The sequence below is a fragment of the Crassostrea angulata genome, chromosome 8, assembly GCF_025612915.1.
Source record: "Crassostrea angulata isolate pt1a10 chromosome 8, ASM2561291v2, whole genome shotgun sequence".
In the NCBI taxonomy this organism is placed as follows: Eukaryota; Metazoa; Mollusca; class Bivalvia; order Ostreida; family Ostreidae; genus Magallana; species Magallana angulata.
Genome location: NC_069118.1, coordinates 10,392,862 through 10,420,538, shown reverse-complemented (window position 1 = coordinate 10,420,538; position 27,677 = coordinate 10,392,862). Strand labels below are relative to the sequence as shown.

Below are 27,677 nucleotides of genomic sequence, written 5' to 3'. Positions count from 1 at the left end.
ATCATGATCCCTGGGGTAGGGTGGGGCCACAATGGGGGGGGGGGGGGGTCAAAGTTTAACAAAGGAATATATATGGTAAATCTTTAAAAATCTTCTTCTCAGAAACTAATCAGCCAGATGATTCTTTACAATTGTTAAAACTTTGGCCCCAGGACAATTCTTTGGCCTCACAAGAAGGTTCAGAGTTTATGTACGTTTATATCCCATATATAAACAATTGTTAAGGATCTTTTTGAGAACTGCAATACTCAACATATGATATGACTATAAAATCATCCTGTTAGAAAAGATGATTATAAACATAAGAATATCCATGGGAAAAATGGATTTTATTTATACAGGATCAACATGTATTATTGTACATTGTCCAGATAGTTTGTATTATGACTCCATAAAGCTGATTTTATCATACCTATTGTTCCTCAGGTGAGCGATGTGGCCCATGGGCCTCTTGTTCTACAGACTTTTCTTAAGACAATCTTTGAATTAATTATTATTTTATGATACGCTAACAAAGCATCATTTACAATGTAATTTGCTTCTCTTCATTGTCAGCAATTTATTGACACTGCAATTGTGGAACTTTTGAATCAAGTTTTTTTTTTAAGTTTAAAGACTTTAGCGAAACCCTATATGCATGCAATGTAATCGATTTGATTAAGTACACATGGTAGTCATTAGCGTTACAAACAGTGCAAGCGTTATGAGTAAAATATTTTTCAATAAAAACATGCATTAATTTACAAATAAATGTAGTTGCATAATGGGAATCGAGTTGGAACCAGACGAGTTGTGTAATTAACGTTTACGTAGATTTTGTGTATCTACAATCTAAAAATACAACATAAAAGTAAAATAAATATTTATGATAGAGTCCTGCCTTAGGAATCTCTTGTTGATTTGGCTGCATGTTCTGTTGCTCAATGCTAGAGACAAACGCAAGTATTTCTTTTTGTTTTGTTTTGAGACATTGTGCCAAAGTCTTTGGGATTTGACATTTTGCTCCCATTTCGTGTAAAATAGAATCCAATAGCCCATAAAGCATGTCTGAGGTGAGGTTGTTATTAAAACTTTCCAAAAACATAATCTTTATTGTCTTTCAAAGCCTAAGATCACAAAGAAATATGGAAATGAGGTAAGCATTTTCAAAAAAAAACTTCAGACAGTATTGACTTGAATTTAAACAAACCCCAAGATTATGCTATTGTCAAAAATGTATAGATCACGCTCAAAGACCATGAAGCCCATAAACTGAGAATATAAACCTAACTCAAACACAAGCCATAGATTTTAAATAGTTACCTCATTGCACAGTCAAAGTAGAAATTTCATCCATCTATATTGATTTTTTCCCAGAAGCTATAGTATTACGTCTATTTAAATTTTTAATTTAAATTTGTTTGCAGTTTTTGGTGACGAATCTCGACTCAAACCTGCTCAAGGGAGCAACAGTGTTTTAGATACCAGTATCTGGATCAGTTGTTGTTTGGTTTCGGTTAAAGAATATTTTTTGCCAAATTCCAGTAAACCAGAGGTCTTCATGCATATAACTAATTCTTTTGAAATCAAAAACGATGTTTGAAGAAAAAGCAATATGAAACAAATTTGATCTACTGGTACATACTTACATATATATTGATACCTCTGATCTAACTAAATTGTGATGTCCCTTGTCCCTTATTGCTTCGCAAATAAGGGTACAGAGATATGAGAAGCGTTTACGAATTCAGAAGATTCTGTTGGATGGAGCAAACGGTCACATAACCACTTATCGTTACCTTTGATTACTATACAAATTGTTGCAGAGGTTAATTAAGAGAGGACTAATTTCAAAATCTAAACAAACACAATAAAAGCAATACGTATTTAGACAGATAGGTAAATACATGTATATTGAATGAAGAATCTGTGTGTGTGTGTGTGTGTGTGTGTGTGTGTGTGTGTGTGTGTGTGTGTGTGTGTGTGTGTATATATATATATATATATATATATATATATATATATATATATATATATATATATATATATATATATATATATATATATATATATATATATATATATATATATATATATATATATATATATATATATATATATATATATATATATATATATATATATATATATATCGTTTAACAATACTACAAAATCACTGGTCTGCATGTGAGCATATGGGTAACTTAGTAACTCAGTAAAGGTTATATGACTGATAATTAAGACTTGTTGAGACCTGCGTGGATTCACGTTTTCTGTCTTTCTCTCGATTTTTTTAATTAGCTAAGGGAACTAGGCGGGTGCCGTAAGGTCTTAGTCCTATATAGTCATTACCAATAGGAAAGCTTACCTATAAGCATGCATTACATACTATTACCTATTAGGTGAGTTACTGACTCACTACGGAAATATATTGGGTTGATCAATCTCATAGATGGCGAGGCGAAGCCGAGCCGTCTATGAGATTGATCAACCCAATATATTTCCGTAGTGACTCACCTAATAAGTGTTTTGTTTTCCCGAGGACTATCAAGCGACATATTAATTCACAAATAGCGATGATCTACGCAAACCCATGTACAAATGTCTTAGATCTCGTCCAAGTAAATTCATTTAAACTCTTCAAAATTATCAATACCACCTTTCAAATCCTCTTTATAAATCTTCGCTTCACCCATATTACTTATAATGTTTTGTTGCTATTCAATTTTAAACATTTTCTCCCTTTCCTATGCAGAGATTTGAGCAAATTTCGACGCTGCCATTTTGTTCTGCTCCAGACAAAACAATGTGACGTCAATATTCAAAGGGCAACTACTCTAATTTAAAAATAATTCCAAAAGGCAACTACTCTAAATATTTTAAGAACTTACGGAAAACGATTTCCGTGTTAAATAATATGAAATGTCGAGATGAGTAGGCGAGGCGGCAGCCAATGACGGCCATATTGCCTAAAATTAATCCTCACAGAACCTACATAGAGATATATGAGGCAATCACGTGCCATGTTTAAACCCATGAAAGTGTGACATTTCAGTCTGAGGGAAAACAAATGAATATATGCAACACCGTACATAATGATGTATTTTTAACACCTAAGCCTTAAAATCTATGTCCATTCCTTATGCAAAAAGACGGACTCAAAACCATTGAAATGTCACTCCTATCATACCTGATTAAAGTTAACTCAAATGGTGGATAAGATCTTTTATTTCACTCACAAGGATTTTCCACTTTCTCCTGCGTCCACCTGGAACTCTTTTATCCTTATCTAGACATTGGATTCAACTTAGAGGTCAACCTTGAAATGACACTACTTCTCGAGTAAATCATTCTTCTTGTACTATAGTTTTATTTAAATTCATGTATACTTGTGTTTTCACAGGCACTTGTGTGTCCAAAAATGGATAAGTGGATATTTTATCAAACAAATGATAAAATAATGAAAATAAATGGCAACATAGCAAAATTGTTTTCGTTTCTCTGACGGAATATTATGATGGATTTTTTAATCTCCTGAAAAGGGCAATTACTGCTTTGAAATGTCAGGGTATATTCACACTCTAATCATTTTGTTATATAAACCTTGGTTTAGTATCACGAATTTGACCTTGACCTTTTGCATTGCTAAGGCGATGCGAATGGTAGTTATGGTGACGAGCCGGCGGAACTTGCGCCATGATCTGGTCGCTAGGGTCTTCGACTGAAGGATCCGAACCAAATCTTGTGATCCGACTCATTCGACTTTTAGTCGCCGTGACGTGTCGGTCAGTCAACTGGGACCGCAGCTTTTCTTTTTCACTCCGTTCTTTCTCCAACTCACTGGCTAACTTGGACATTTTACTTGAAGTGTTTTCCATTCTGTTCTCGTAGATGCGTGCTTTAACTTGATCGGAAATTTCCGTGCTAGCCTTTAAATCTTTCAGAGGAATGTCCTGGTAAGAGAAGATTCGAACACACTCTTCCAAAAGTGCTTTCGAAGAACCAGCATCGGCAGATTTAATGCATTTCAGCAGCAATTCAGGACCGTTGTCTTTGCGGTGTTTGAAGGTTGGGGAGCCTTTCGAAACGTTTGGAGTTGCCGGGGTTTTCCGTAGACTCCCGATAAGAACTTTTTCACATTTTTCTTTCAGATGAGCGATTTCGTACTCGTTTGCAAGTGGAAGCAGTCGAAGCGCCATCTTCTCTGTAATCAACGTTCATCATTATTTATAAATTAAGCGTACATGTAATTTTAAGAATATTGCTTTAGCTGTGATTTATCCATCACAAGTCTTTAGCTTATAGTAAGGGTGCAGTTGTCTCTCCTTTAATAATTAAAGCAAAGCTTAAATTCATTTTAACAAAACTGAACGTAACAGGTACTTTAAGTAGAAAAAAATATATGCCCAATATCAACGTATCAAATAATGAGATTGTTCAATGAGGTGAATTTTCCCAATGATCCTTTTATTCTGTTTGGAGTACTATAGATACCTGTGACATCGCTACCGGTCCCTGGATGGAGATAGGTCAGTAGATCAACAAAGTCAGTGTAACTCTTGTTGCTGATTTTGACCTCTGCCTTGGACTTCTTTTCTGCAATGGCGGCTTTGTGAGCACTGTCAAGAAGTCTTTGAAAGTAAGGCGACGCGTATCCCAGAATGCACCTGTTGATGTACAGCTTCTTTCCTTCCAACACCAAAATGGTATCGGTAAACTGATCTTCTTTTAGAAATAGTAGGTTGGTGGGCTCCTTTGGTCCTCTGTGATGGGGATGGTGCAAGTGGTACGCTGCCGACGATTTGGGATCCGCAGACGAATTTTGTGGAAAGGGTATGAAGGGTGTCCCAGACATGATGATGAAAGCGAAATTCACATATAAAATTTGAAATCAGGATTGACGACATATAGGTATGTGTTTGTAACATGAGTTCTAGTTCAGTTGATAACAAAAAGGGCGTTTTGTAAAACGTTTAAAAGAATCCACTCTCTGGAACGTGAATATACATTGTATGTGCATTTCTGATGGAATCTAAGTACAATTACTTGGCTCAAGTTCTTTTTCTGTTGATACAATTGGAATTTTACGTTTCGTAAAAGAAAGAAATTCATTCTCTGGAACGCGAACACAACATTTTCATTAACATTATTCAAAAACAAATCTAAATATATAGCTGTTCAACGAGAACTTCTGATAACTGCTATTGATTTAAATTTGCAGGATTGCGTCAATTGGTATTTGGGAATGCGTGAATAAAGTTGGTTTATTTGTTTGTCTGTGCTTCGTCTAATCGTGGATCAGGGGTTCGAATCCACGTTTCTGGAGAAGGAGTGGGGTACACATTATGTTCTCCAGTTATGGAGGTTTTTTTTCTGTAGGAAAGAGGAAAATTCCATGATAGGGGGGAGGAGTCCAGACTCGCCTATCGCCTAGAACTGGTAGCATATTGCATGCAGACTTACTTCAATGTAAATGGATTACTAGTATATTTGTAATAAATGTTGTTATATGAGTCTTAATTTTACTATACGCTCTTGTTCCTTTTTGATACTTACGTAGGAAACATTTCTTACTACGGTTGTGAAGTGTTGGGCTTTCACTCTGTCCCAGAGAGATAGAAAAAAACCATCTTGATAAATTGTGAAAACATTGTTAAAAGATTTACCCCCTAACGCAGCTATTTAATGTGAATAAGTAGAATGCATCTTCAAATTATTTTAAAAACTGCGTATTTTAAGTTTTGGATTAATGAACTTATGGGTGAATCAATTTTTTTTTTTTTGAAAAGCCAAAAGTTATTTTAACAGCTACCAAGAGCGTTTTACAACTCTAAACAGTCTTTACTATCTGATATAAATGCCTCTCCTAAATGTACATCATATAAATATTTTATTGATCATTGTATTTTGCAGTAATTTCTGACAAAAAGAATTCCTTTACAGCATTAGAAACTCACATTTGAATTATCACCTCATTGTCTTACCATCAAAACTGGTTACTATAATTATGTTCGGTTTAAAAGACGCTCATGTTCTTTATGTATTTAAGATGAATATCATTTTATTCTGAAATGTCCCTTTCATTTAAGAGAAAAATTCAGTAAAGAGTTCATTTTTATACATCAAACCCTCTGTCTATAATTATTTTTTTGTAATTTGTCATCAGAAAACTCCATGTGTAATCTTGATGTCTTTTCGACTGACCAATTTATTATATCCATATGTTTATATCAATTGTCTTGTACATGTACATGTATGTCTATGAGTTGTTCACTTATAAACAATACGATAACATGAATACATGTAAGATAAAGGGTTACAATGGTATCGTTGTTGAATAAAAATCTTTTTCCTTTGGCTTATTTTTTTTTGTTATTATTTTGTATGTTTATATCATTCTCATCATCAAAGGTCATTATCTGGCGCCATTTTCATTTGTTGATCTAACTGGCCTTGGTGTTTAGAAGTATGACATCGCTATTTTCGCATTTTGGCAAATTCCTCTTTTACAATTGCAAGCGATTTTTTTCCCAAGAAAATAACGCAAAAAGGGCTTGACTAACCATTTTCATTGTATCAAAGATGTATTGTTTAAGATCGATTATTGATCATACAATTTTTTTTCTTGTTCAAAGCGGCTATGTACATGTAACATCTTACCGGGGTTGAATGTCAAAAGTTGTTTTTCTTGGTACCATATATTGGCAGTGCGTGTTATTAAAAGAAAAGATAAATTTTCATAAAATACATATGAAATGTTATTTCGATTTTTTAAAAATAAAATAGCAAATCATTTATATTTGTAAATGGGCCCAATAGCTTGGGCCTAAAATGGTATTTAATGCGAATAGAACGTTTTCATTTATTTTCACTCGTAACATATAAGTGTTTCATGAGGTGCAGAAGAATTACCGGTATATGTGCAATTTTAAAAGTATAAGAAAAGCAGGATTTACAACAAAGATACAGAATAAAGTAAACAATGAAATGTTTTATATAGTTGTTATGTACATGTAGGATGACCGACCAAATCAAATATTTCTCTAATTAAAGTACACATTTTCATAAGAATTACATGATTTGAAGATGACATACACGTACAGCGTATAAGAATTATAAATTTTAAGGTGTTTAGGTTTTTAAGATAATACTGAATTACTAAACATATTTTCTTACAGGTGACAATGCACTACATTCTAAAACATAATGAAATCCATCGCCAATTTGATTGGCCAACATAAGCCGTACTTGTGTATCATCAAAAACTGCATATTACATTAGTTTTGAAATAGTACATGCATATTGCACGGTAAATAAAAAGCCTTAGAAAAGGGTAGTAATAAGTATGATTTTCCTTCTTTTTTTTTTTTTAAAGAGGATATTTTTCTATTTCAAATTGATGATAAACATGAAAAATAAAAGTTGTTTACATAAAATTTATGCAAACAAAGGAAGCCCATTGTATAGCGTTAAAGGAGGAAATATAATACATTGTTGTTTTATCGTGATCGTGTGATTTGCGGAAATTTTTCATCTCTAAGTAGGTTTTATCTTTTATAGGGCATAAGTTACTTCCCGTTAGACTCTGAAATAAATTATCAATGTTTTGTTACAAAGGTGATAGATTTAGAGTGAATTTTGAATCATTTTTTGAAAATTAACTAAAACAAAGGTTCTTGATCTGACACAGGTTTGTATTGTTTTTGTCCTGTTACCGAAACAGGGTGTTTTCAGTGTAAGTTTGTCTGTATAATAGGAAGAAGGTTCAAGGAAGCTTTATCAGTTTAATTAAATCCGTGCCCAGAAGCGTTCAGAAAATAATATATTCAAGTACTGGGCAATTTCTTTATATTTGAAAGAATTAGATTTTGCATTTAATTAAAACTTTAATATCTTGGACAGTTATTTGGTTTTTATTGTGTTTTATTATGTGTAGTCAATAAAATTGGGGTTTTCTCTTCTATATATGTTTGTAGAGGTTCAGAAAGACCCCAGTTTAAAATAAAACAAATACCGTATAATTGAGGAATGCATGTAATCCTGCTGGTTATCTTTAAATTTAGCATACCAAAGAAGATGGCGCTGAGCTTAGATGATCGTATTCTTGGAGAGAAGGTGGACAACTATTGTAGCAGTGATGAAGGCGAACAAGAGGAGGAGGACAAACCTCAAAGAGAAATGGAACCAAAGGCTTCAAGCATTCCAGAACCTCAACTGAAGGACTACAGCAAGTTCTCTACAAATGTTAGTCAATTTTTCCTGATTTAACTGTTTCTGATACATAGCAATGTCCCATAAAAATAACATCTTTGGGATGATACCAATCCTGTGAAATCATCATTGTTTGTCGGGGATTAATGTTTGTGACTTTGGTTGGCAGCCCTTGCCCACGAATTTACATCCCCATGAACGTATATAAAGTATTTGCTTTAAAATATGTATCAATTACAATTATCCTGAATTTGCTAACAACCAAATTCCGTCCCAATGAACCAGACAAATTTTGGCGACCCATGAACATTAACATTCAGGTATTAAAGTGATTCCACACTTCTTAAAAATTTTATTTTCTGTGCTGAGGATCAGCGAAGCTTCATACTGTTTACATATCTTCTCTCTTGCTTTCAGTGTCTAAATTCCTAATACACATTAACAAAATAGCTTTAAATAGCAAATATTTTAAAGATATTGATATATCTCTATTCAGTTGAATGCAAAATTAAATACTACCCATTTATATTATTGTTATTGTGTTAAAACTGATTCTATAGTATTATTTTAAACTTACATAAGGAAAAACTTACATATGAAAAATAGTTTTGATTAGGCCTACATCAATAATGTAACTTATACTTAAAAAATATCAATTGACCAAAATATAATTCTATGATAAAGAAAACATACTGTGTCATATTTATAGACAAACACTAATCTGTAAATGTACCAGTACATGTTTCTCTCAGCTGATATGAACTGGTTGATATATGAAAGATTTCACAAAGAAAATACTGTTGATTAAAATATCTGCTGACTTTATAGACAGGACCTAAGGGTGTGATCAATGACTGGCGAGAGTTCAAGAGGCTGGAAACGGAGAGGCGAGCAGAGCAGGAGAAAGAGAAACAAGCTCTGGCCAAAAAACTTTCAATGACATGTCGATCTCATGTAAGCCATTTTGTTTTTAGTCATGTGACTTTTACACATACATCTTACATAGTTTTTTTCCCTATCAGTTACATCTTCGCTAGCCAAGGGTTTACGATCCACTCTGCTCCTCTGTTGTAGAGGAGCAGAGTGGATCGTAAACCCTTGGCTAGCGAAGATGTATCAGTTATACATGTACTGATTTTAAAAATAATTCAAAAGGGAATATTGAAAATGGATTCAAAAGACTTGCTTGGTGAAGAGATGCTTTTTCAAGGAATAAGAAATCAAAAATGAATTTGTTACTGTAATATAATTTATCCACTTGTGGGCAGCATTAAAACAAAGATATAAAAATACTGTATTTCGTACTTGTACCATTTCAGTTAGATGATGAACGAGAGAAGGAAAATGACGACAAGTTGTTACAGGAATTGGAGAGTTTTGAAGATGAATTTTTAAAAGAATACAGACAAAAGAGGATCGAAGAAATGAGAATAGCATTACAAAATGTGTAAGCAATAGTTAATTCTACTACAAAGTTAACAGGTTTTGATAGAAGTCATTTTGATGAAATTTCATAATCAGACAAATTACATTGCTAGATGTTGGATATGACATTGGTGTAGACTGTTGGGTGATTATTTTTGGTTCCACAAACTTTTATATTTATTTTATTGAAACTTCTTTGAATTTTCTTTTAAAAAACCCCCCAGCAGATTGAAAGCCTCTATCTTTGGGTAAAATTCTTATTGTTTAAAACAACAATGCTAAGATACAGTAAAATACAAACCAAGCTTATACAAAGCAGGGAGGATATCTACAAAGGTAGAAATTTATTATACATAGCAAATATTTCCATTGTGGAAAGCTGGTTGGTGCTACTGGGTACTAGGGGAGGCAACTTGTATTCAGGACACATGGATTTAAGAAATGTCAAGGCTTAATACACCCTTGGCGCTATCAAATGCATTACAATAATATTTTTGTATTATAAACCAAAAAAGTAGCATTTTCCTATTTCAGGCCAAAGTTTGGTAGAGTGGTTGAATTGAGCTCAGCCAATTTTGTGGATGAAATTGATAAGGAGAAGCCCCAAGTCACCATTATTATCCATCTGTATGAAAATGTAAGTGCAGTAGTTGAAAAGTTGATAAAAACCTTTTGTCAACCGTGGTCTGTTGAAATTAATAGCTAGGTTAAATCCTTCTTTATATATTATAAATTTACAGAATGTTGAGGCATGTGAAGCCATGAATGGCTGCTTAAGCTGTCTTGCCCAGGAATATCCAACGGTCAAGTTCTGTAAGATCAGGGCATCTGATACTAGTCTCAGTCACAAGTTTGTAAGTATATCACATGATCGACAAATTGTATCATGTAGCTTCTTACTACATCATGATCAGTGTTTCAAAAATATGTGTATAATGAACTGTACCCTAGATCCCTAATTAAATGCAAGGAATTACTATCCAGGTAAAATCGCAAGAAGCACATCTTGCAAATTTTGAAATCTCAGTTTTATTTTTTTGACAGATGTTGATTGAGTTGTGAGATCTTTATCCCCAAACCTATGTGAAGGGATAGAAAACACTGTTTTTTATTTTAAAAAATCACATGCTTGTACCATCATTAATAACAAAAGATCATTTTCATTTCATGCTTAAACCCTATTATTATCTACAAACCACTTTTGGTAGCTTTTCAAATGCAAAAGATAGTGCTGATAAATTCATTGTGACATCATCACAGTGTAATATCAAAAATTTCTTTGATGACTGATGTCCACTGCATATTGAGATATTGAGATAAACATGCTGGGATAAGATTGCCATGAACTCTTTGTTTCAGTCCACCAGTGGGGTACCTGCCTTATTGATCTACAAAGGGGGAGAACTGATAGGAAACTTTGTCCGACTTTCTGATGAACTAGGGGAGGATTTTTATGTCACCGATATAGAGGGCTTCCTACATGAGTAATTCTTATCTTACATTTTGTGTCTTTCTGAGTTACCGTACATATTGTTCTTATGTACTTCATGTATTTTGAGGAAGGAAACTAAATTATATTTAACAATGATAGAATTTATTTAATGATCATTCTAATATCTATGTCAAAAAAATGAAAAGTTTACAATATATGAGTATTTTTTATGTTGCATTCTTGTGTTAAAACTTTTCCTATTTCATATTAAAAATTATTAAATTCACCTCACCTTGATTATTAACACAATTTCTTTACTAATGTCTTGTTTATTTTGCAGACACAGCTTGCTTCCTCAGCCTGACTTAAACAGCAAAATTATTTACGATCGAATCACTGGGGAAAAGCGTGCTCCAACGGCTCAGGACGAGGACAGTGGTAGCGACTTTGATGTCGACTAACAGGCTCTCAAATATTATGACCAAATACACTATGTCAATTTCTGCTCTCTGGATTGTGTTCAAACCTTTTTCTGATTTTTCTACAAGAATTATTTTCATTGTAAGTTATTTGTAGTTCATTAAAAAAAAATAGTTTAATTTTTCTAATAATATGTTTATCCAAGTACAGGTATATTTACATGTGTATAGGACATATGGCATTTACACTTTTGAGTGGTTTTCAAATATTTTGATTTTCGTTAAAATTTTATATGCCGTACTTGTTTTGCAAATGCTTTGATTTCAATGAATTGACAGCAGTGAATAAAAATATATCATTTATTTCATTTTTTTTTCAGCAGTGATAACTAATACACATAGATTGCAAGATGTTGGAAAATATTAAATTAAAATGTGATTGTTATATGTTTAAACACAAAATGAAATTGATTTTCAAACGAACTATTAAATTGATTTGAGTTTTATTTTTTGTCAACATATTTAGAATAACATTACATTTGCATTTATTTTCTTACGATTCATGCAACTCTCTTTTGATAACCTATTTTTGTCGTGTCTATTTTATAGGATTATTAGGGATATATATGTAACTGTACACATATGTGCAATATTTTCTAATAAATTTTTTCCTCGAAGTCTTAATGTGTTTTTGGTACTGCTCTCTTGCAGGGCAAATTGATATACTTTGCTGAAATTTCAGTAGGTAGATAATTAAATGACATAATTGAAACAATTGACGTTAGGTCATATTTCACCAAACTTTGTAATTTTGCCCTGCAAAAGAGCAGTATCGCAGTTATCGTGAAGGGGTTAATTAAAAATCAATATTGCAGGTTCATATGGGTAAAAAAAATTATTTAAATCTGTTCACATGCTTGCTCTTAATTAACTACCCTTTTGTTTTCTTTATTTTCCTTTTCATGCATGAAGTTAATTTTGTTTTTTAATTCATTGGAATTTTTTTAGGTAGTACCGGGAATCGTAAAATTACCCTGAAAGTTTTTAAATTATTTCTACTTTCGTTTCTATTACGCGCATGCGTTTTTTGGTTGCACCGGAAATGGATTGTATCGAAACGTAAACAACAGTAACATTTGAAATTTATTGATATCTGCACACTTTTAAACCAAGCCTGTGAATATATTGAAATGCCTGTGCATTTTAAGGTAGGACTCCCAAGTTAAATTTTATACAGCTTATCATTTCCGATTAAATGACTTATTGTGCACGGTCCATGCACTTCTGCAAATCTTGCAATCAATATCAAAGTCAGCGTTTTGTTGAGCCAGTTATTTACACCTTGAATTGTTTTGTTTGAATAAATATCTGAAAAGATAAGTAGGAAATTAATTAAATGGAGGGCGCCCTATTAATGATGTTATCGTGGGCCTTTAAAAGTGTTATCTTTTTCTCTACTTCATCGGACTCGACAGGCATACAACAAGTTCAGACACATTCATGATAGGCGGCAATCAAAATTATTTTAATGCAAACTTCAGATAATTAAACTGTGCTGGATATAAAGAAATTTTCGCAAGATGCAGATTAAGAAATTGAATATTTCTGTAAGTTTTGTTATTTTTGTTAGATTGAGCAATAATTTCTTGGTAAATATGTCTTGCGGTCTCTCGAACATGCTTAGACTACACATTATGAATAGAGACCTGGGATTTAATCCATTGTTCTAATCTCAGATTAGTAACTGCATATTGTTCTTTTGTTATAGGAAAGTTGTTTATTTTTAAAACGCTATATCAGAGTATTTGTGTAAGCATTTATGAATGATCACTTGATCATAACTAAAAATGCAATTTATGTGATACCTATCACTATCAATAAAAAAAATTCATGTAAGAAAAAATTAAAAGCAAGCAAAAGATAACAACAGTTCAAAAATTTGCAATGAAGTAAAGTATCATATACTTTTTGCACCAGGGTAAATCTGAGTACGACAGGAATTATAAATGGCTGGACTCGTTCAAGAGTAAAAGCTTCAATCCCACAATCGAGCAGATAGCTCCCCCAGCAGGCTGTGAATCAATAGAACTGGGTACATATCAGTGGTCTATGTCTGTAGTAGGAGACGCTTGATGCTGAATGTATGCTTGCTGTATTTACATGTATATTTATCCATGCTTGCTGATACTTTACTTTTTCTCACATTATATTGTTTTCATTTCATGACTCATATCAATTTAGCAAATTATGAATTGATACAAAATCATGCTGCATTTTTAGCCACAAAAAACAAGCATGTGATGTGATGGAATTATTTGATAAAGTAAACATTAGAGCTGCAAAATATCTGTGTTCTGAAATTAAGATTTTTAACAGTACCAGTTAGAATTTAAGAAAAAGAACTAGCCTGCTTTTGTATAAATATCATAATGATTTAACACAAGACTCAATTACAGAAGCTTGTATATAACATCACATTTATTGGTTCTTAGAGATTGTGTTGTGTCAGGGTATCACTGTTTAGGGAAATCTGTCATTTTATTCATTTTGCATGCTAGTAGAGGAATGTTACTTGTGCATTGTAGACAGAGTATAAGCAGAATTATCTGCCTGTACAATCCAGGAAGAGTGCTAGTTTCCACCCCCTGCCCGAGCAAGCGGCAGACCCTGCTGGGAGAGAGTCCACCAAGACAGGTAAAACATCCTCTAAGACAGGTATACTATCCACCAAGACAGGTAAAACATCCACTAATACAGGTATAGCATCCACCAAGACAGGTAATACATCCACTAACACAGGTATACCATCTACCAAGACAGGTAAAACATCCACTAACACAGGTATAGCATCTACCAAGACAGGTAAAACATCCACTAACACAGGTATAGCATCTACCAAGACAGGTAAAATATCCACTAATACAGGTATACCATCTACCAAGACAGGTAAAACATCCACTAACACAGGTATAGCATCTACCAAGACAGGTAAAACATCCACTAACTCAGGTATAACATCCACCAAGACAGGTAAAACATCCACTAACACAGGTATACCATCTACCAAGACAGGTAAAACATCCACTAACACAGGTATACCATCTACCAAGACAGGTAAAACATCCACTAACACAGGTATACCATCCACCAAGACAGGTAAAACATCCACTAACACAGGTATACCATCCACCAAGACAGGTAATACATCCACTAACACAGGTATACCATCCACCAAGACAGGTAAAACATCCACTAACACAGGTATACCATCCACCAAGACAGGTAATACATCCACTAATACAGGTATACCATCTACCAGGACAGGTAAAACATCCACTAACACAGGTATAGCATCTACCAAGACAGGTAAAACATCCACTAACACAGGTATAGCATCTACCAAGACAGGTAAAACATCCACTAACACAGGTATAGCATCTACCAAGACAGGTAAAACATCCACTAACACAGGTAAAACATCCACCAAAACAGGTAAAACATCCACTAACACTGGTATAGCATCTACCAAGACAGGTAATGCATCCTCAAGACAGGTGAAGCATCCACTAAGGCAGGTGTAACATATACCAAAACATATATAACATCCATCAAGAAAGGTAAAGCATCTACTAAAACAGGTATAGCACCCACCAAGACAGGTGTACTATATACAGGGTTGTTTTCACTCCATGTGATTTTTTAAAAAGTTTTTCTGCAATTGCAAACAGTTTTGCCCCATCTTGAATTCTCCTGTGTTAAAAGAGAGATAATTTGAGACAATTGAATTCACTCAGTCTAAAGCTTGCCCACTGACAGCAAAGACAAAAGGGGCAAAAATAAAATGGGAGAATATTTCCCTGTATACAGTATATCATCCATTAAGACAGGTATAACATCCAGCAAAACAGATATAGTGTTCACCAAAATCATGAAAATAGGTACAGCATCCACCACGACAGGTAAAATATCCACTAAGACAGGTACAGCATCCACTGGCTCACTGTGAAGGGTAACTGCAGGTGTCATTGGATATTCTGGAATCAACAGATGATTTTTTTCAGGAAGTGGATGGGGTATACAGTTTTGAACTTTAAGGGTACCCCTTACTCATGAATTGATGTCCTTGTGATTATTGATATACAAATGTACTATTGTCTGTATAGTTATTGATTTTTTTCTAAAATTATCTATCCATGAATTATATATGATCAATTTAGTTTTTATTTGGACATATAATCTGCTAGAATTTGCAATGATGTTGATTCAACAGTAGCCAATAAAATCATCAGATGGTACCAGTATTTAGTTTCATAGCTTTGTTTTCATATTGGAGCTTCATACATTGTACCAGTGCATTGGTAAAACCATTTATACAGCATGTATAGAGACTACCGTATATTGTTAATATTATACAGTAACTTCATATGGTTTACATTTGCCTTTAAAAAATGTTCATTAGTGCATGTGATGTCCAGTAAAGTACCAATATGCATGTATAACGCATGATATATATCTTTAATGTGAATACAAAGAATGAATATCGTGAATACTATTTCAAATGTACAGAATTTTAAGTTTACATTAATTAAGGTATTTTTACATTTCATGCCTAGTCAAAATGAGTACCATGACATAGTCTACAAAAACATCTTTTTGAGATTTTAAATGTTGACTTACTGTAATTAATCAATCCAAAACAGGAACAGTGATGGAGCCCCCACTACAGAGGAAGAAGCGCTGTACTGGTCCCCCTACCACACTAAGCACCGATTTTAACCAGTTTCCAGACACCGCGTCCGATGACTTTGCACTACTAGGACGGAATGACAAGTTCATGGAGAATGTGAGGTACAAAGCTAAGAGCCACCACACAGCACCAGCCCGGGAGGCATCTCCCCCCAAACAGCAGAGGCTGCAGGTCAGTGTGGGTTAATTATACTTGTACAAACTGTGAGGAAATTCTGTGTATCTCTTGTTAACGTACGTGGTATAAAGTTATTTTCAGTGGTTAATTGATAAGTTAAAAAGTTAAAAGATAATTTTATAAATGTTTTACAGAAGTCTTCTTTCTGCCACTTGCTGCTTAAGTAACACTTACCCCTCCATTCTACTTTTACTGTTCAATTTTACCAGGAAAAAGAAAACAGAAGGAAGGCCCCTAAACCAACACCTGCCCCATTTGTGGATACATCCAAGTTCCGGCAGCAATCCAAGTCTGAGGAGCAACAGCCCAGCACCCCCCTGACCCCCCGCAAGGAGAAGAACGAGAGCTCCAGCCTGTACAAGGAGGTCGCACTGAGAGAGAAGGAGGCGGCCCTCAGACAGAAGTTCAGTAAGCTGGACAGAGAGGGCGGGAGGAAGACGGCACCGAGCGCGCTCAGACAGAGCAAGGAGCAGTACAGTAAGACCATCGATGACAATCGCATGGAGTCGGCCGTCAAATCCTGGGTCAAGGACAAAAACGTCGGCAGCATGAATGAGTTTGCCCAGACCAACTTGGATAAAGGCATAGCAGATTCTGCACCTGAAGCTCCTGTATGTGGTCTTTATCTATTTTACACAACATAGTTATTTATGTAAAGTAGCATCACTTTTTCTTAAAGTCTTATCTACTGACAAAGGCATTTATTAAAAAGTTCCATCCCAGTTTTTATAAATCTATGTTTAGATTTGGTTGCAATCAAAATTTTTGTCACAATTCAATTTTTCTTTCATTAAATACAACAAGAATTAAGACAAACTATGTTCCTAAATGGGAAAAGATTGCACAAATTTTCAATGCTTATTTATTTAAGTACATGTATATAACAACTTACTTGACCAATCCAGTAGTCTGTTATCGTATATGAAGAAATTGAATTATTCTATCAATAGAAACTTGTTTCCTTTGAACTGAAAGCTCCAGTTGCATCAGCAATTATCATGCTATATTTTTTCTTCACCGTGGTTGCAGGCTGACTATGCTCTGAGATACAAAACCGGGGTATCAGTCCCACGACCTCGCAGACACAAGTTCTCTGAATATCAGAAGTCGTTTAGCTGGAAAGACGGAGCCAAAGCCTCGCCTGTGTTAGCAGCAGAACAGGTATCCCAGAATTCCCACAATTTTGCTTGGTGGGGCCATGTGTTCTAATCTGCAACTAGTGATTTCTTTTAAAGAAAATTTTGTTCGACTTTAATCCACATAAATTTGGTTTAGTTTAATTTTGATTATGCTGCAAGAATGTAATGTTTTAATAATTCAGCTGTGATGTGTTTTGCTTACTTTAGGCAGTCATTGCATCCGAGAGTAAAAACAAGGTGGTGTATTAGTACCTAGTTAGATACTTGATCCATTACTATATATATTCACTAACAGCATGACCTGGGGTACCCTGCATGTCTTTGTGTTACAGAACTCTTGATTTTGGTCATATATAGCTGTACTTGTATACACAGTAAAACTTGACAATGTTTACATTGGATGGTACATTCGGAGACTTGTCATCTGTTCTTCCATAGAAGCAGAAATTTTCTTTGAAAGAAAAATTTCTCTGTGTTTTAAGGAGGCTGGGTGGTCAACGTTAACCATCAGATCCATCTTTAACTTTTAGTTATACTATTTTTTGCCATAAACTAATATTTAGGAAAAGAAAAAAGTCCAAATATTTTAGCTTTAAAATTTGAACATTTTCCTGTATCTTTATACACAGTTCTTCATCTAAAGGAGGTTTATACAGCCTAAACATGGCCATGACCTTCAAGCTCTCTTGAAATATTTTTAATGGGATTAAATTTTATATTCTAAATAATGAAAAAAAGCAAACAAATGAATTTTTTTGCTAGGAATTAAAAATTGGCTGAAAAATACACATGTTTTATGAATCAAATAAAAAATATTTAACCCCAAATGAATATTTTGGCTTTCTACTAAGTATTTTTTATACCTTTTTATGTTAACAGCAGTAACCATGGTAACAGTAGTTGTAAAAGTTTAGTTACTGTTCTTACTTGTTTAAGATCTGGAGACAAGTTGTACAGAATAATGATATGTCTATGTGAACAAGTTTTGCTGTGTTTATACAAGAGATCTTTTCTGTTATTTATCTTAAGTTTCGTTCCATTTATAGAGAGAAAAAGCTCATCTATTAGGGTGATTTCACCATGCATCGGACACCTTTGGATTTTTCCCTTTGTTCACGCATTAAATATCGTCCAAATATAAATAAAACTTGTTTTAAAAGGTACAGGTTTTCCCCTTGCTTAATTATTGGAGAAAAAATTGTGAAATTGTTAAAAATGTAGAAAATAAAGCAAATTAATGAAGTGTTGAACTATTTCACCATGGATCGGACAATATTTACCAAGCATCGGACAGCTATAGCAGTGCAGTAGAGATTAAAAATAACAACATTTTCTGGTTTTAATGCAAAAATACAAAGGTTCGGAAATATTTATTTATTCAATTGCTATTCATATTTCTTTTAATGTAAATCCTCAAATATACATATAGGAATTAAGACTAGTGCTTCTGTTTAAAGGAATATTTAACATAAGGGGTTCTTTATCGTGCCAGCTCCTACAGGAACTTAATTGGACTAAAAATGGTGTGTCCGTAAAACTCAATTTTTAAGTGGTTTGAGGAAAATGTTTGTATCAATTATTTTTTAAATTTTTATTTTACTTCACATTTAAAGTATATCACAAGGAATGGGCACATAATCTCCATATTATTAGAAGAAATCATGCAGTGAAAACTGTCCGATGCATGGTTAATTTGTGTCCGATCCATGGTGAAATGAACATATGGTGCAATAATGACCTTGACATTAATTGTTCGAATTTCTTGGACTTATTTTAATCAAATTTTGTTTCAAAACTTACTTCTTTCTAATTATTTTACGCAGAGAGTGCATTTTCACTAATTTACAATCAAACGCACAACATTCAAATCATGCTTTAGTGTAATATCTTCGTAACTAAATTTTCAATAATGGCGTATTTGATGTCATTTTACGATGTCTATATTGCTATTTCTTTGACAATGTGACTGTCAAATTCTTAATAATGATAAAGTTCATTTGTTCTAATTCAGGAATATACGAAACAACACATGAACGCATGCACATTTATTTGTATATTTATAAACAAAGTTGTCCGATCCAAGGTATGTGTCCGATGCATGGTTAAATCACCCTATATAGTCAACAGATGTTTCACAGAATCTGTTTATTTAAATATGTGTTTATCATTCTATTGTTGATTTTTCTAGCTATATTTGGACTAACCCAACATTTAAAATAGATAGCGTTCTTTACTGTACCATAGTTATGTTCTACATTAATTTTTCTCCTTTTGAATTATTTAAAAAAAACAACAAATACATGTACTGTGATAAAAATAAAAAAGGTAAGGTAAAAGCTTGTACATGTATATACACATGTTATGAAATTGTATCAATTATGATATTTTGCATGGCATTTATATAAACTGTATACCTTAAATATTCCCTGCTTGAATATAAAATGCTTTTAATGTATGCTCTTTGGTGCTTTCCTCAAGAAGACAGATTAATGTTACACCTGATTTTTCTTGGCCTTTTTCTTGACTTCTTCATGCAATGGTCTAATATAGATTTGTTTCCATTATGTTACAGGTTGTGTACAACAGTAACCCCGCCTTGGTCCCTCCCCAGAAATCTTTTGTCAAGGACAGTGAATATGCGGCTCAGTTTAAGCAGTACAATGCCATGCCTGTCAGCAGTGATGACCTCAAGGCCATTCCAAGGGCAGAGAAACCAAGGTCAAAGGTGAGGTTTCAACAAACCAATGAACTTTCACCTCAAGTTCAGATATTTAGATTGAAGTGAATATATTGTCTCTGTTAAGATTGACGATTTGATTTTCATCTCTCAATGAAAAATAACTATCTGAGAATTGTTACCAGTAGTATGTTATAATTAATGGTTTTAACTCTTTTTTAGGTCAAAAGGAGCAAGAGTACTGGAGGTAAAAAAGAAGAACTTGTGCAGTTAATTTCATCTACCTATTTTCTTGTTGAGAGAAATAACAGTATTAAATCATAAGTACATTAAATTCTGATTGTTATTAACTACAGTGGTTCAAATCTTTGTATTAATATTTGTTATTTCAAATTTGTTTTAAATTTCACACCTTTGACCAGTCTACCTGTGATATTTCAGCTCTGCGAGTGGACAAGAGACCAGCAGCAGGAAGTGGTCCCCTGATCACCCCCGACAACAAGCGACAGACCATTGAGTCTGAGCTCCAGGGGGAGCCCCAGGAGGCCCCCAGCTCGCCCCCTATACACCAGGGAAAGCTCAAGTAAGGTCCCAGTTCTACTTCACTCAACACAAAATCTTGACCATTAAACTTAAGACTCTTTTTTAAACACTGTTTTTTCTTTTTTGTTATATAGGCGACCTAGAAGTGAATATGCTTCAAACTTTCGATCTCCCACCAAGTTCCAGTATGATGGGGCTTGGCATGGTGCTGATCCCCCTCACTTACAGCCCACTAGGGTAAGTGTCTGCTTCATTACCCTGTAGGCTAACTGTGCTGGGCACTGAGTATGTGTGAACATGTGTGAAAACTGAAGATCACATTTTCGTAAATATTGTTCATGCACTTTTCATATCAATCTTCGCACAGTCCCAGGTTTAAAATTTTGCATTGTCTCCCAGGCACCTTGCATGGTACTTTAAATCACTTTTATTTCATGAGATTTAATTTGCAAGCTAGGATACCAAATTTCATGAATTTATTCACAGGACATTTTATTCCTGGCAATTTAATGATTAGGAGATTTAACTGTAATATGCCTTAGTAAAACGGTTTAAAAGCAAGTCATGGATCTCTGAAAATTGAATGTACCTGTAAATATAGTTCTGCATATGAAAATGATTTACAGTACAATTACCAGCTGTGTGAAACTGGTGTGTACCGGTATTTTCTAGGAAATAGCACTGCTAATATTACCTGAACTATGCTGTTTGATGATTGGCTATTTGTAAATGCATGTGATGTTTGATGTCCACACTTGTTTTGTTAGGAGCCAGAAAAAGAGAAGCCTGTGAAGAAGGTAGGATGTTCAAAAATGTCACAGAGTACACATAGAACAATACTACAGTGTACATGTAAAATAGTTTATTGAAGTAGAAGACCTCTATAGAGTATAGTCTTTATAATTAATGAAGCCTTAAATTAATATATTCACTGATATGAACATGAATATATTGTAATACCAATATCTTAAATACTTGTATCAATGTAAGTTCATTTCATTTTGTCTTCTACTTAAACTTTCTAAAAAATGAGCTCAAGCGTATTTTAATACAAATATCTACTACTTTTATGATATGCATGGACACACTTATTTTCTTTGTGTTATAAATTCAAATTTACATGTACATGTAATGATATCTTACTAGGATTTTCTCCTCAATTTGAATAAAATATCAACTACATGTATGTTTAATATAAATCTGGATATCACTCTTGTAAAGCTTATATGAATTTAAATGAATTTTTTTTTTTGAGCATTTACCCATGAAGGGCTTTTTTAAAATATAAAATTCATGCACATAATTTAATATACACCATTTTCCTTTGTTGCACAGAGTGGTCCTGTAGAAGATTCGGCTCCCGCCTTGTCAAACTGGTTTGCGGAAGTCATTGAACTGCGTCGTAAAGCTGCAGAGTATAAAAAACGAGCCCAAGGAACTCACTTCTCTCGTGAACACCTCGTCCAGCTCATAGCTCAACAGAATCAAGCTTGGGACAACTTGAGTACCGCTCGCAGTGGGTCTAGCACGCTGTCAGCCCTCTCCCTCGAGTCTGGAGCCAGTGCCAAGCTAAGAGCTCAGTAAGTTGTACTGCATTTATTCTTGTCTTACACCATGCTGTTTTGTCGCATTATGAGCAGTAATGAGTACAGGTATTCTCATGTAATGTGATTTTTTTTTTACCATGGAATGTGATTTTTTTTTCTGTTGTTTTGCAATGTGTTGAGTTTTCATTTGCTTTTGGGTGATGATTTATGCTAGGGTTTGTTGTGATGTTTACTGTTCATATATTTTTTAAGGTGTCGTTGAGTTTGAATTGTTATAAAAAGATTTTGATGTCTGTAAAAAAATAGTTTTGTAAAATTTCAAACATTTAAAATAATTTTGTACATTCATGCACAACTTTTCAGGGAGAGTGTAGAAAAGCAAAAGGAGACAAACCTTGATTTGGATAAACCAGTTCTTACAAATATAAAACAAATTGAAACTGAGTGTCCTATCAAAGATGTATCTTATGATTATAATAAGATCAAAACAATGTCGGAGGGAAAGGATGGTTGCTTAATCCAGCTTCCTCAAAAACTGGAAGTTAACGAATATAGGCTTCAGACCAAAAACTTATATCCTGATAAAATGGAAAATAAATTATTTGAAAAGCAAAGCAGGAAAATAGAATTATCAGAAAAACCACTGGTAAAGATTGAAAACATCGATACAGATAATGAGACCTTAGACAACGAATTATGTAAGGGGGTCAGAAAATCTAATGACAAAATGCAGCAGTTAAAAGCTGACCCCGTTGTTATGGAGACAAAATTCAACAACAAACTGAGACTGGAGACCAAGAAAGAAAGCACCAACCATCGCAATGTGAAAACCAAATCTAAGAAAGTGTATGTTGTTAATCACCTGTAGCTTATAGCATATCTTCTGATAGCATATCCAATTTTCTTAGAATGCCATACAATATAATTCAGATATACTGATACTTGTAACTGTATATAGCATGCAGAAACCTGTAGAATTACACCAAAGCCATGTTACGTGTATTCCTTATAATTAGTTTTGAATTACCAGTATTAGGCGTTTAGAAGGAGTCCTAGCAGTGCTGTTTGTTACTACACGTATAACCAGAATGTTATAAATTATTTTTTTTTTCAATAATTTTGCATGTGATGCAACTTTTGCCAAGGATATTAAAGTCAAACTCATTACGTAAACACAAAGACTTCTTATTAACCAAAGGTACCTTGGCAAAGGTTAGCTTTTGTTGATGTTTATCTGCTAGACTAGTCTTTCCTTGCAGAGATTTCTTGTCATGATTTTTATCAAAAGGCATGGCATGATTTTCATATTTCAATGTGCATTCATGAATGTTGTCAGTTTCCAAATACTTTTAATCATGTTTTTCAATTTTTTTTCACAAGATTATATTCAATAATAGCATGTTGAAACACCATGACAATTCTGCTTCTTTTTTTTTTTACTAAATGATAGTAAATCCTGTTTGAATTTCAAATTGCATATAGTTTCTAACAGTAAAAATATAAAATTCAGAATAATGAAAAATAGTCCTATTGATACAGGTCAACTAAATTTGGAATGAATTTCGTCATCCTCATTGGGAAAAAAATCTTTTTTAAAGTTCATTCTTAACATTAATGTAAATAAAATTTTATGAACAGGGAGATGGCAAATAAGATTGAGGATGATGTTTCGTTGATTGCCCACGAAGGATCAGATGAAGAGCAAGGGAAACCAGACTTTGTACCAGAGAAACACATGGACCTCACCACTAAACAGAGGTATAAGAAGAGCCAGTCCAGGAAGAAGGCGTGGCAGGAAATGGATGAGAGCAGGTAGGGGTAAAAGTAGAACAAAAAGGTTATCATGACTGATACAAATAAACAGAAAAAAGTGCATAGAAAACAGCAATACATGTAGTTTTTCTTTGGTAGAGAGAATTTAGCAGATTTTTATCAAAAAGGTACATGAAAATTTGATTTACAGTACATGTATATGCATTTATTATATTATCTAGTTTTTGGAAAAAAGGGGAAAATGATGAGCCATGAAAGTGTTGTGAGAAATGAGAATAATATCAGTCTGAGAATATAACAAATTTTATACAGGGACTATGGACAAGATGACCTTTCTTTGATGGTTCAGGAGGGATCTGAAAGGAGAGCAAAATCAAGAGGAAGGAAGAAGCATAGGAGTAGGAGGGCTAGGAGGAGGGAGCAGGAGGAGGCAAGGTAGGATCAAAGTAGGATGTTAGTACGAGAATGTTGTAACTGTATGACAAAGGTATTTACATGTAGTTCTTTGATTGAAATGTGAGCATCGGTACAAAGTGCCCTTTAATTGTAGCTCAGATGTACACAAAATGTGTTGTTATTCTAGGATATTGGTACAAAGTTTCATGTAAATGAAGGACATATGTACACAAAAGGACATTAGAATAAAGAGTCCTTGATGTAAAAATCAGTACATAAAAAATGTTTTAGATGTAGGACTGGTGTATTTATTTACCTGTACGCTGGTTTGTAGGTTCTTATTTTACAATTTTTAAAAAAATTCCATTTAACAGTGAGGTTACTCCAGATTTCCCCTCAGACACTGGCCGGATCCCCACCCCCAAAATGAGATCCAAGAGTGCGGGTGCCAGACACCACCTGGACAGGACCACACCCGTTGTGGGAGGGGCCATGCTGTCCTCACCCCCCAGACCAGAGAAGAAGTCTCCAGTGAAAGTCAGCAGGTCTTGGTGCACCCCACAAGGTACAGAGACGGGTCTCTTGTTGATGTACTTGTAACTCTTTAATAGGGGTAGATTGATTGAATGTAATTTATGTAACTTCTGGTAGCTGATGATACTATAGAGCAATTATCTTTTAAGTGAATAAAATTAATTTTAGAGTTTTATGATAATCTTGTCTTTAATAGGTGTATTTACTTGTTATGTAAATTTTTTAAAAATTTTCATTTCTGGTCCACTGAAACAATTCAGTAACTATTTAGAGTCATAGAACATAACATAACATAGAAGAAGTCTTCAGAAAATTAATTTTTTTGACATTTGCAACCCTATTTTAGCAACAATATATTTAGGTTTTGAATTGAAATCATTGAGAGTTCTTTATTTTTCAGATGTTTATGATGACGAAGTTAGCACAGTTCTTAGCAGTGACAGATTTGAACCAGTTGTTGGACAAAAGTTAGCAAAGGTAAATGTATATGCATGTACATGTAGTTAAAAATTTTTGTCTTAATTCACATATTTTGTAAAGAAATTCTGTACAGTTTTTAAACCCTTTTTTTGACTTTGTGTTTTCATTCAGAAGTAGAGCTTGAGATTTGATTTTTAAAAAATATGCTTTCAATGCTTTATTACATGGCCTGTATTAATAAAAAATGCGTACATTTTTCATTAGACATACGATGTAAAGAAAGGACCTTTAGCAACCACGCCCACTTTTGGTCTGGCATCCAAGGACACCCACTTCTTGCGAGACGATGAGGTCAGTGTGGACAAGCCGCTGGAGACCGTGTTTGTGGACAGTCCGGCCAAAGTCCGCATGACCGGCAATGGTGGGTAGTGATTACTGATCTCCACTAGTGTCATTTAATGACGATGAAATTGATGATAATTTTGATAAAGTTATAATGAAGCTCGAAACTGGATTGTGAAAAAAATTTGGATATTTATGATGTAGAACGTCATCAATCTAAACATTTGAAAATAAGTTCATGCTCATTTAATAAGCGTCAATGTTTAGAATTAATTATTTATGTTCTTTTGTGTTCTATTTCATAGTCTCAAGTGGAGATGAAAAACCAGCCAGAAAAAGCAAGAAACCCACCAAGTTTGAGGCTCAGCGAACAATCAAGGAAGGATATGGACAAACCTACAATAAACCCATGGTGTGGGGCATTGACGGGGGTAAGTAGTTTATACATGATAAATTGGTCTGTAAAAATGCTTACTAAATACATTGGGAAATATTATCATAGAGGTACTGAAGACAAATGTAAAATGGCAGTTTCTCTGTAATTTTGTACCATAGGATATATTGAAATCATGTGGATTTGAATTTTAGACATGAAATGATGAAGATTTCTTTCAGAAAATCATCACTATAGCAAAATTTGCATGAGTGTACAAAGGGATAGAAGGCCACAAGTTAAATCTGATTTGTTTAATTTCAGGAATGACCATTCCGCGGATTGAGCCAGATGACGATGCGCTGTCATTATCCGTGAGATCCATCGCCTCTAGCTGTTCACTGGCCTCTGAAGTTTACGAAAGGGCCCAAAAACGGACTCAGGAATTCTGGGGGAAAGATGGGATTGCATCACGATAAAACCATAAACCAGTGTGCTATACAAGCAGAACTGTGATATCTGAATACCTTGTAGAGATCTTTATTCATCAGCAGCTAGAGTTTATTAATCTTTTGGTATCCGTCCAGTATTGTCACAATCCTCACGATTATGGTCCGACACTTAATGAATGATAGACAAATGATACATGTACTAGACAAATGATACTTGACAAATGATGGCTAGAGTGAAGTGAGAGAATATGTTACTGAATTTTTACAATAATGGAATGATTAGAAGAACCAAATGAATGTGAATTTAAAATTATTCTGGTTTTATATTAGCAGACAATTTATTAATAGTTTGTTTTAAAATGTGAGTTTTTTATTTTTGTATTTTATGAATGTATTTTGTTTATTTTATCGTTGTTAGTTATTTTTAAATTTAGGTTTGAGCACAGGTGTCTAGAACTTGATAGAAATGCATTTATATGCAAAATGTACATGTATTTTAAAAGTTCTTAACATGATTTACTTTTATGCACCCTAGAGTTTCAGCAAAAAATTGTTATGCATCATATGCTCAGGATTTTAGCAAACTTTTCTATTAATAGTTTATTGTTATAGAGTTTCAACTTAATACATTAAATATTATTGAATCTCATCTTAGATAATTATTACCTAAGGTTATTGTTTAAACCATCATAGTTTTGCATGTTGTACGATTGTTTGTTTGTTGATCAGTAGATTTGGCTTGGATTTCATGGATAGTAACTTATGTGTACTCATTAACCAAGTTAAGACTTAGAGAACATTTGAAGTCTGTAGTTAGTTAGAATATTTGATGATATACAAATAAAAATTCATAACAAAATCACTTTTACTTATACTAATTCCAAAACACCCAGAAAAATTTTCTTCCTTGTAAAGGAAAACTTCAACTGTTAAGGAAGAATTAAATTCCCATTCAATGAAAATCACACTGTGGCTCAAAGCATGTGAATAGCTTTTTTTATGGAGATGATTTTTTGTTGAAATAACATAAACGATAGAGATGGAGTGAACATATACAAACTTTTAAATTTTAAAATCATATCACTTCCGAT

The 27,677-nt window shown here is 33.7% G+C and overlaps 3 protein-coding genes across 10 annotated transcripts; 2 read left to right on the top strand and 1 right to left on the bottom strand.

Moving 5' to 3' along the window:
• Positions 1-3,195: 3,195 nt before the first annotated feature.
• LOC128160449 (uncharacterized) lies at positions 3,196-4,897 on the bottom strand. Its single transcript, XM_052823764.1, has 2 exons — positions 4,474-4,897; positions 3,196-4,183 (listed from the first exon to the last, which is right to left on the bottom strand). The coding sequence occupies exons 1-2, from the start codon at positions 4,832-4,834 to the stop codon at positions 3,573-3,575; spliced, it is 972 nt and encodes a 323-aa protein (XP_052679724.1). The 5' UTR covers positions 4,835-4,897; the 3' UTR covers positions 3,196-3,572.
• Positions 4,898-7,530: 2,633 nt separating this feature from the next.
• LOC128159401 (phosducin-like protein) lies at positions 7,531-12,153 on the top strand. The gene is made up of 8 exons (XM_052822481.1): positions 7,531-7,669; positions 8,043-8,223; positions 9,019-9,144; positions 9,510-9,637; positions 10,150-10,252; positions 10,356-10,469; positions 10,975-11,099; positions 11,388-12,153. Exons 2-8 carry the CDS (start codon positions 8,056-8,058, stop codon positions 11,506-11,508), a joined length of 885 nt encoding a protein of 294 aa, XP_052678441.1. The 5' UTR covers positions 7,531-7,669; positions 8,043-8,055; the 3' UTR covers positions 11,509-12,153.
• Positions 12,154-12,528: 375 nt separating this feature from the next.
• Positions 12,529-27,448, top strand: LOC128159399 (nuclear protein MDM1-like). 8 transcript variants are annotated; one of them, XM_052822476.1, is made up of 20 exons: positions 12,529-12,674; positions 14,052-14,160; positions 16,167-16,384; positions 16,600-17,001; positions 17,420-17,551; positions 17,737-17,766; positions 20,102-20,254; positions 20,429-20,453; positions 20,648-20,789; positions 20,884-20,986; positions 21,517-21,546; positions 22,085-22,329; positions 22,660-23,142; positions 23,935-24,108; positions 24,382-24,504; positions 24,840-25,030; positions 25,400-25,476; positions 25,684-25,840; positions 26,067-26,192; positions 26,459-27,448. In XM_052822476.1, the coding sequence occupies exons 1-20, from the start codon at positions 12,657-12,659 to the stop codon at positions 26,611-26,613; spliced, it is 3,093 nt and encodes a 1,030-aa protein (XP_052678436.1). In that variant the 5' UTR covers positions 12,529-12,656; the 3' UTR covers positions 26,614-27,448. The 8 variants fall into 8 exon arrangements, with proteins under 8 accessions (XP_052678436.1, XP_052678435.1, XP_052678438.1 ...); XM_052822475.1 differs by lacking the exon at positions 14,052-14,160 and adding an exon at positions 13,444-13,558 and having other exon boundaries at positions 12,547-12,674; XM_052822473.1 differs by lacking the exons at positions 12,529-12,674; positions 14,052-14,160 and adding exons at positions 12,802-13,073; positions 13,444-13,558.
• The last annotated feature ends 229 nt before the right edge of the window (positions 27,449-27,677 follow it).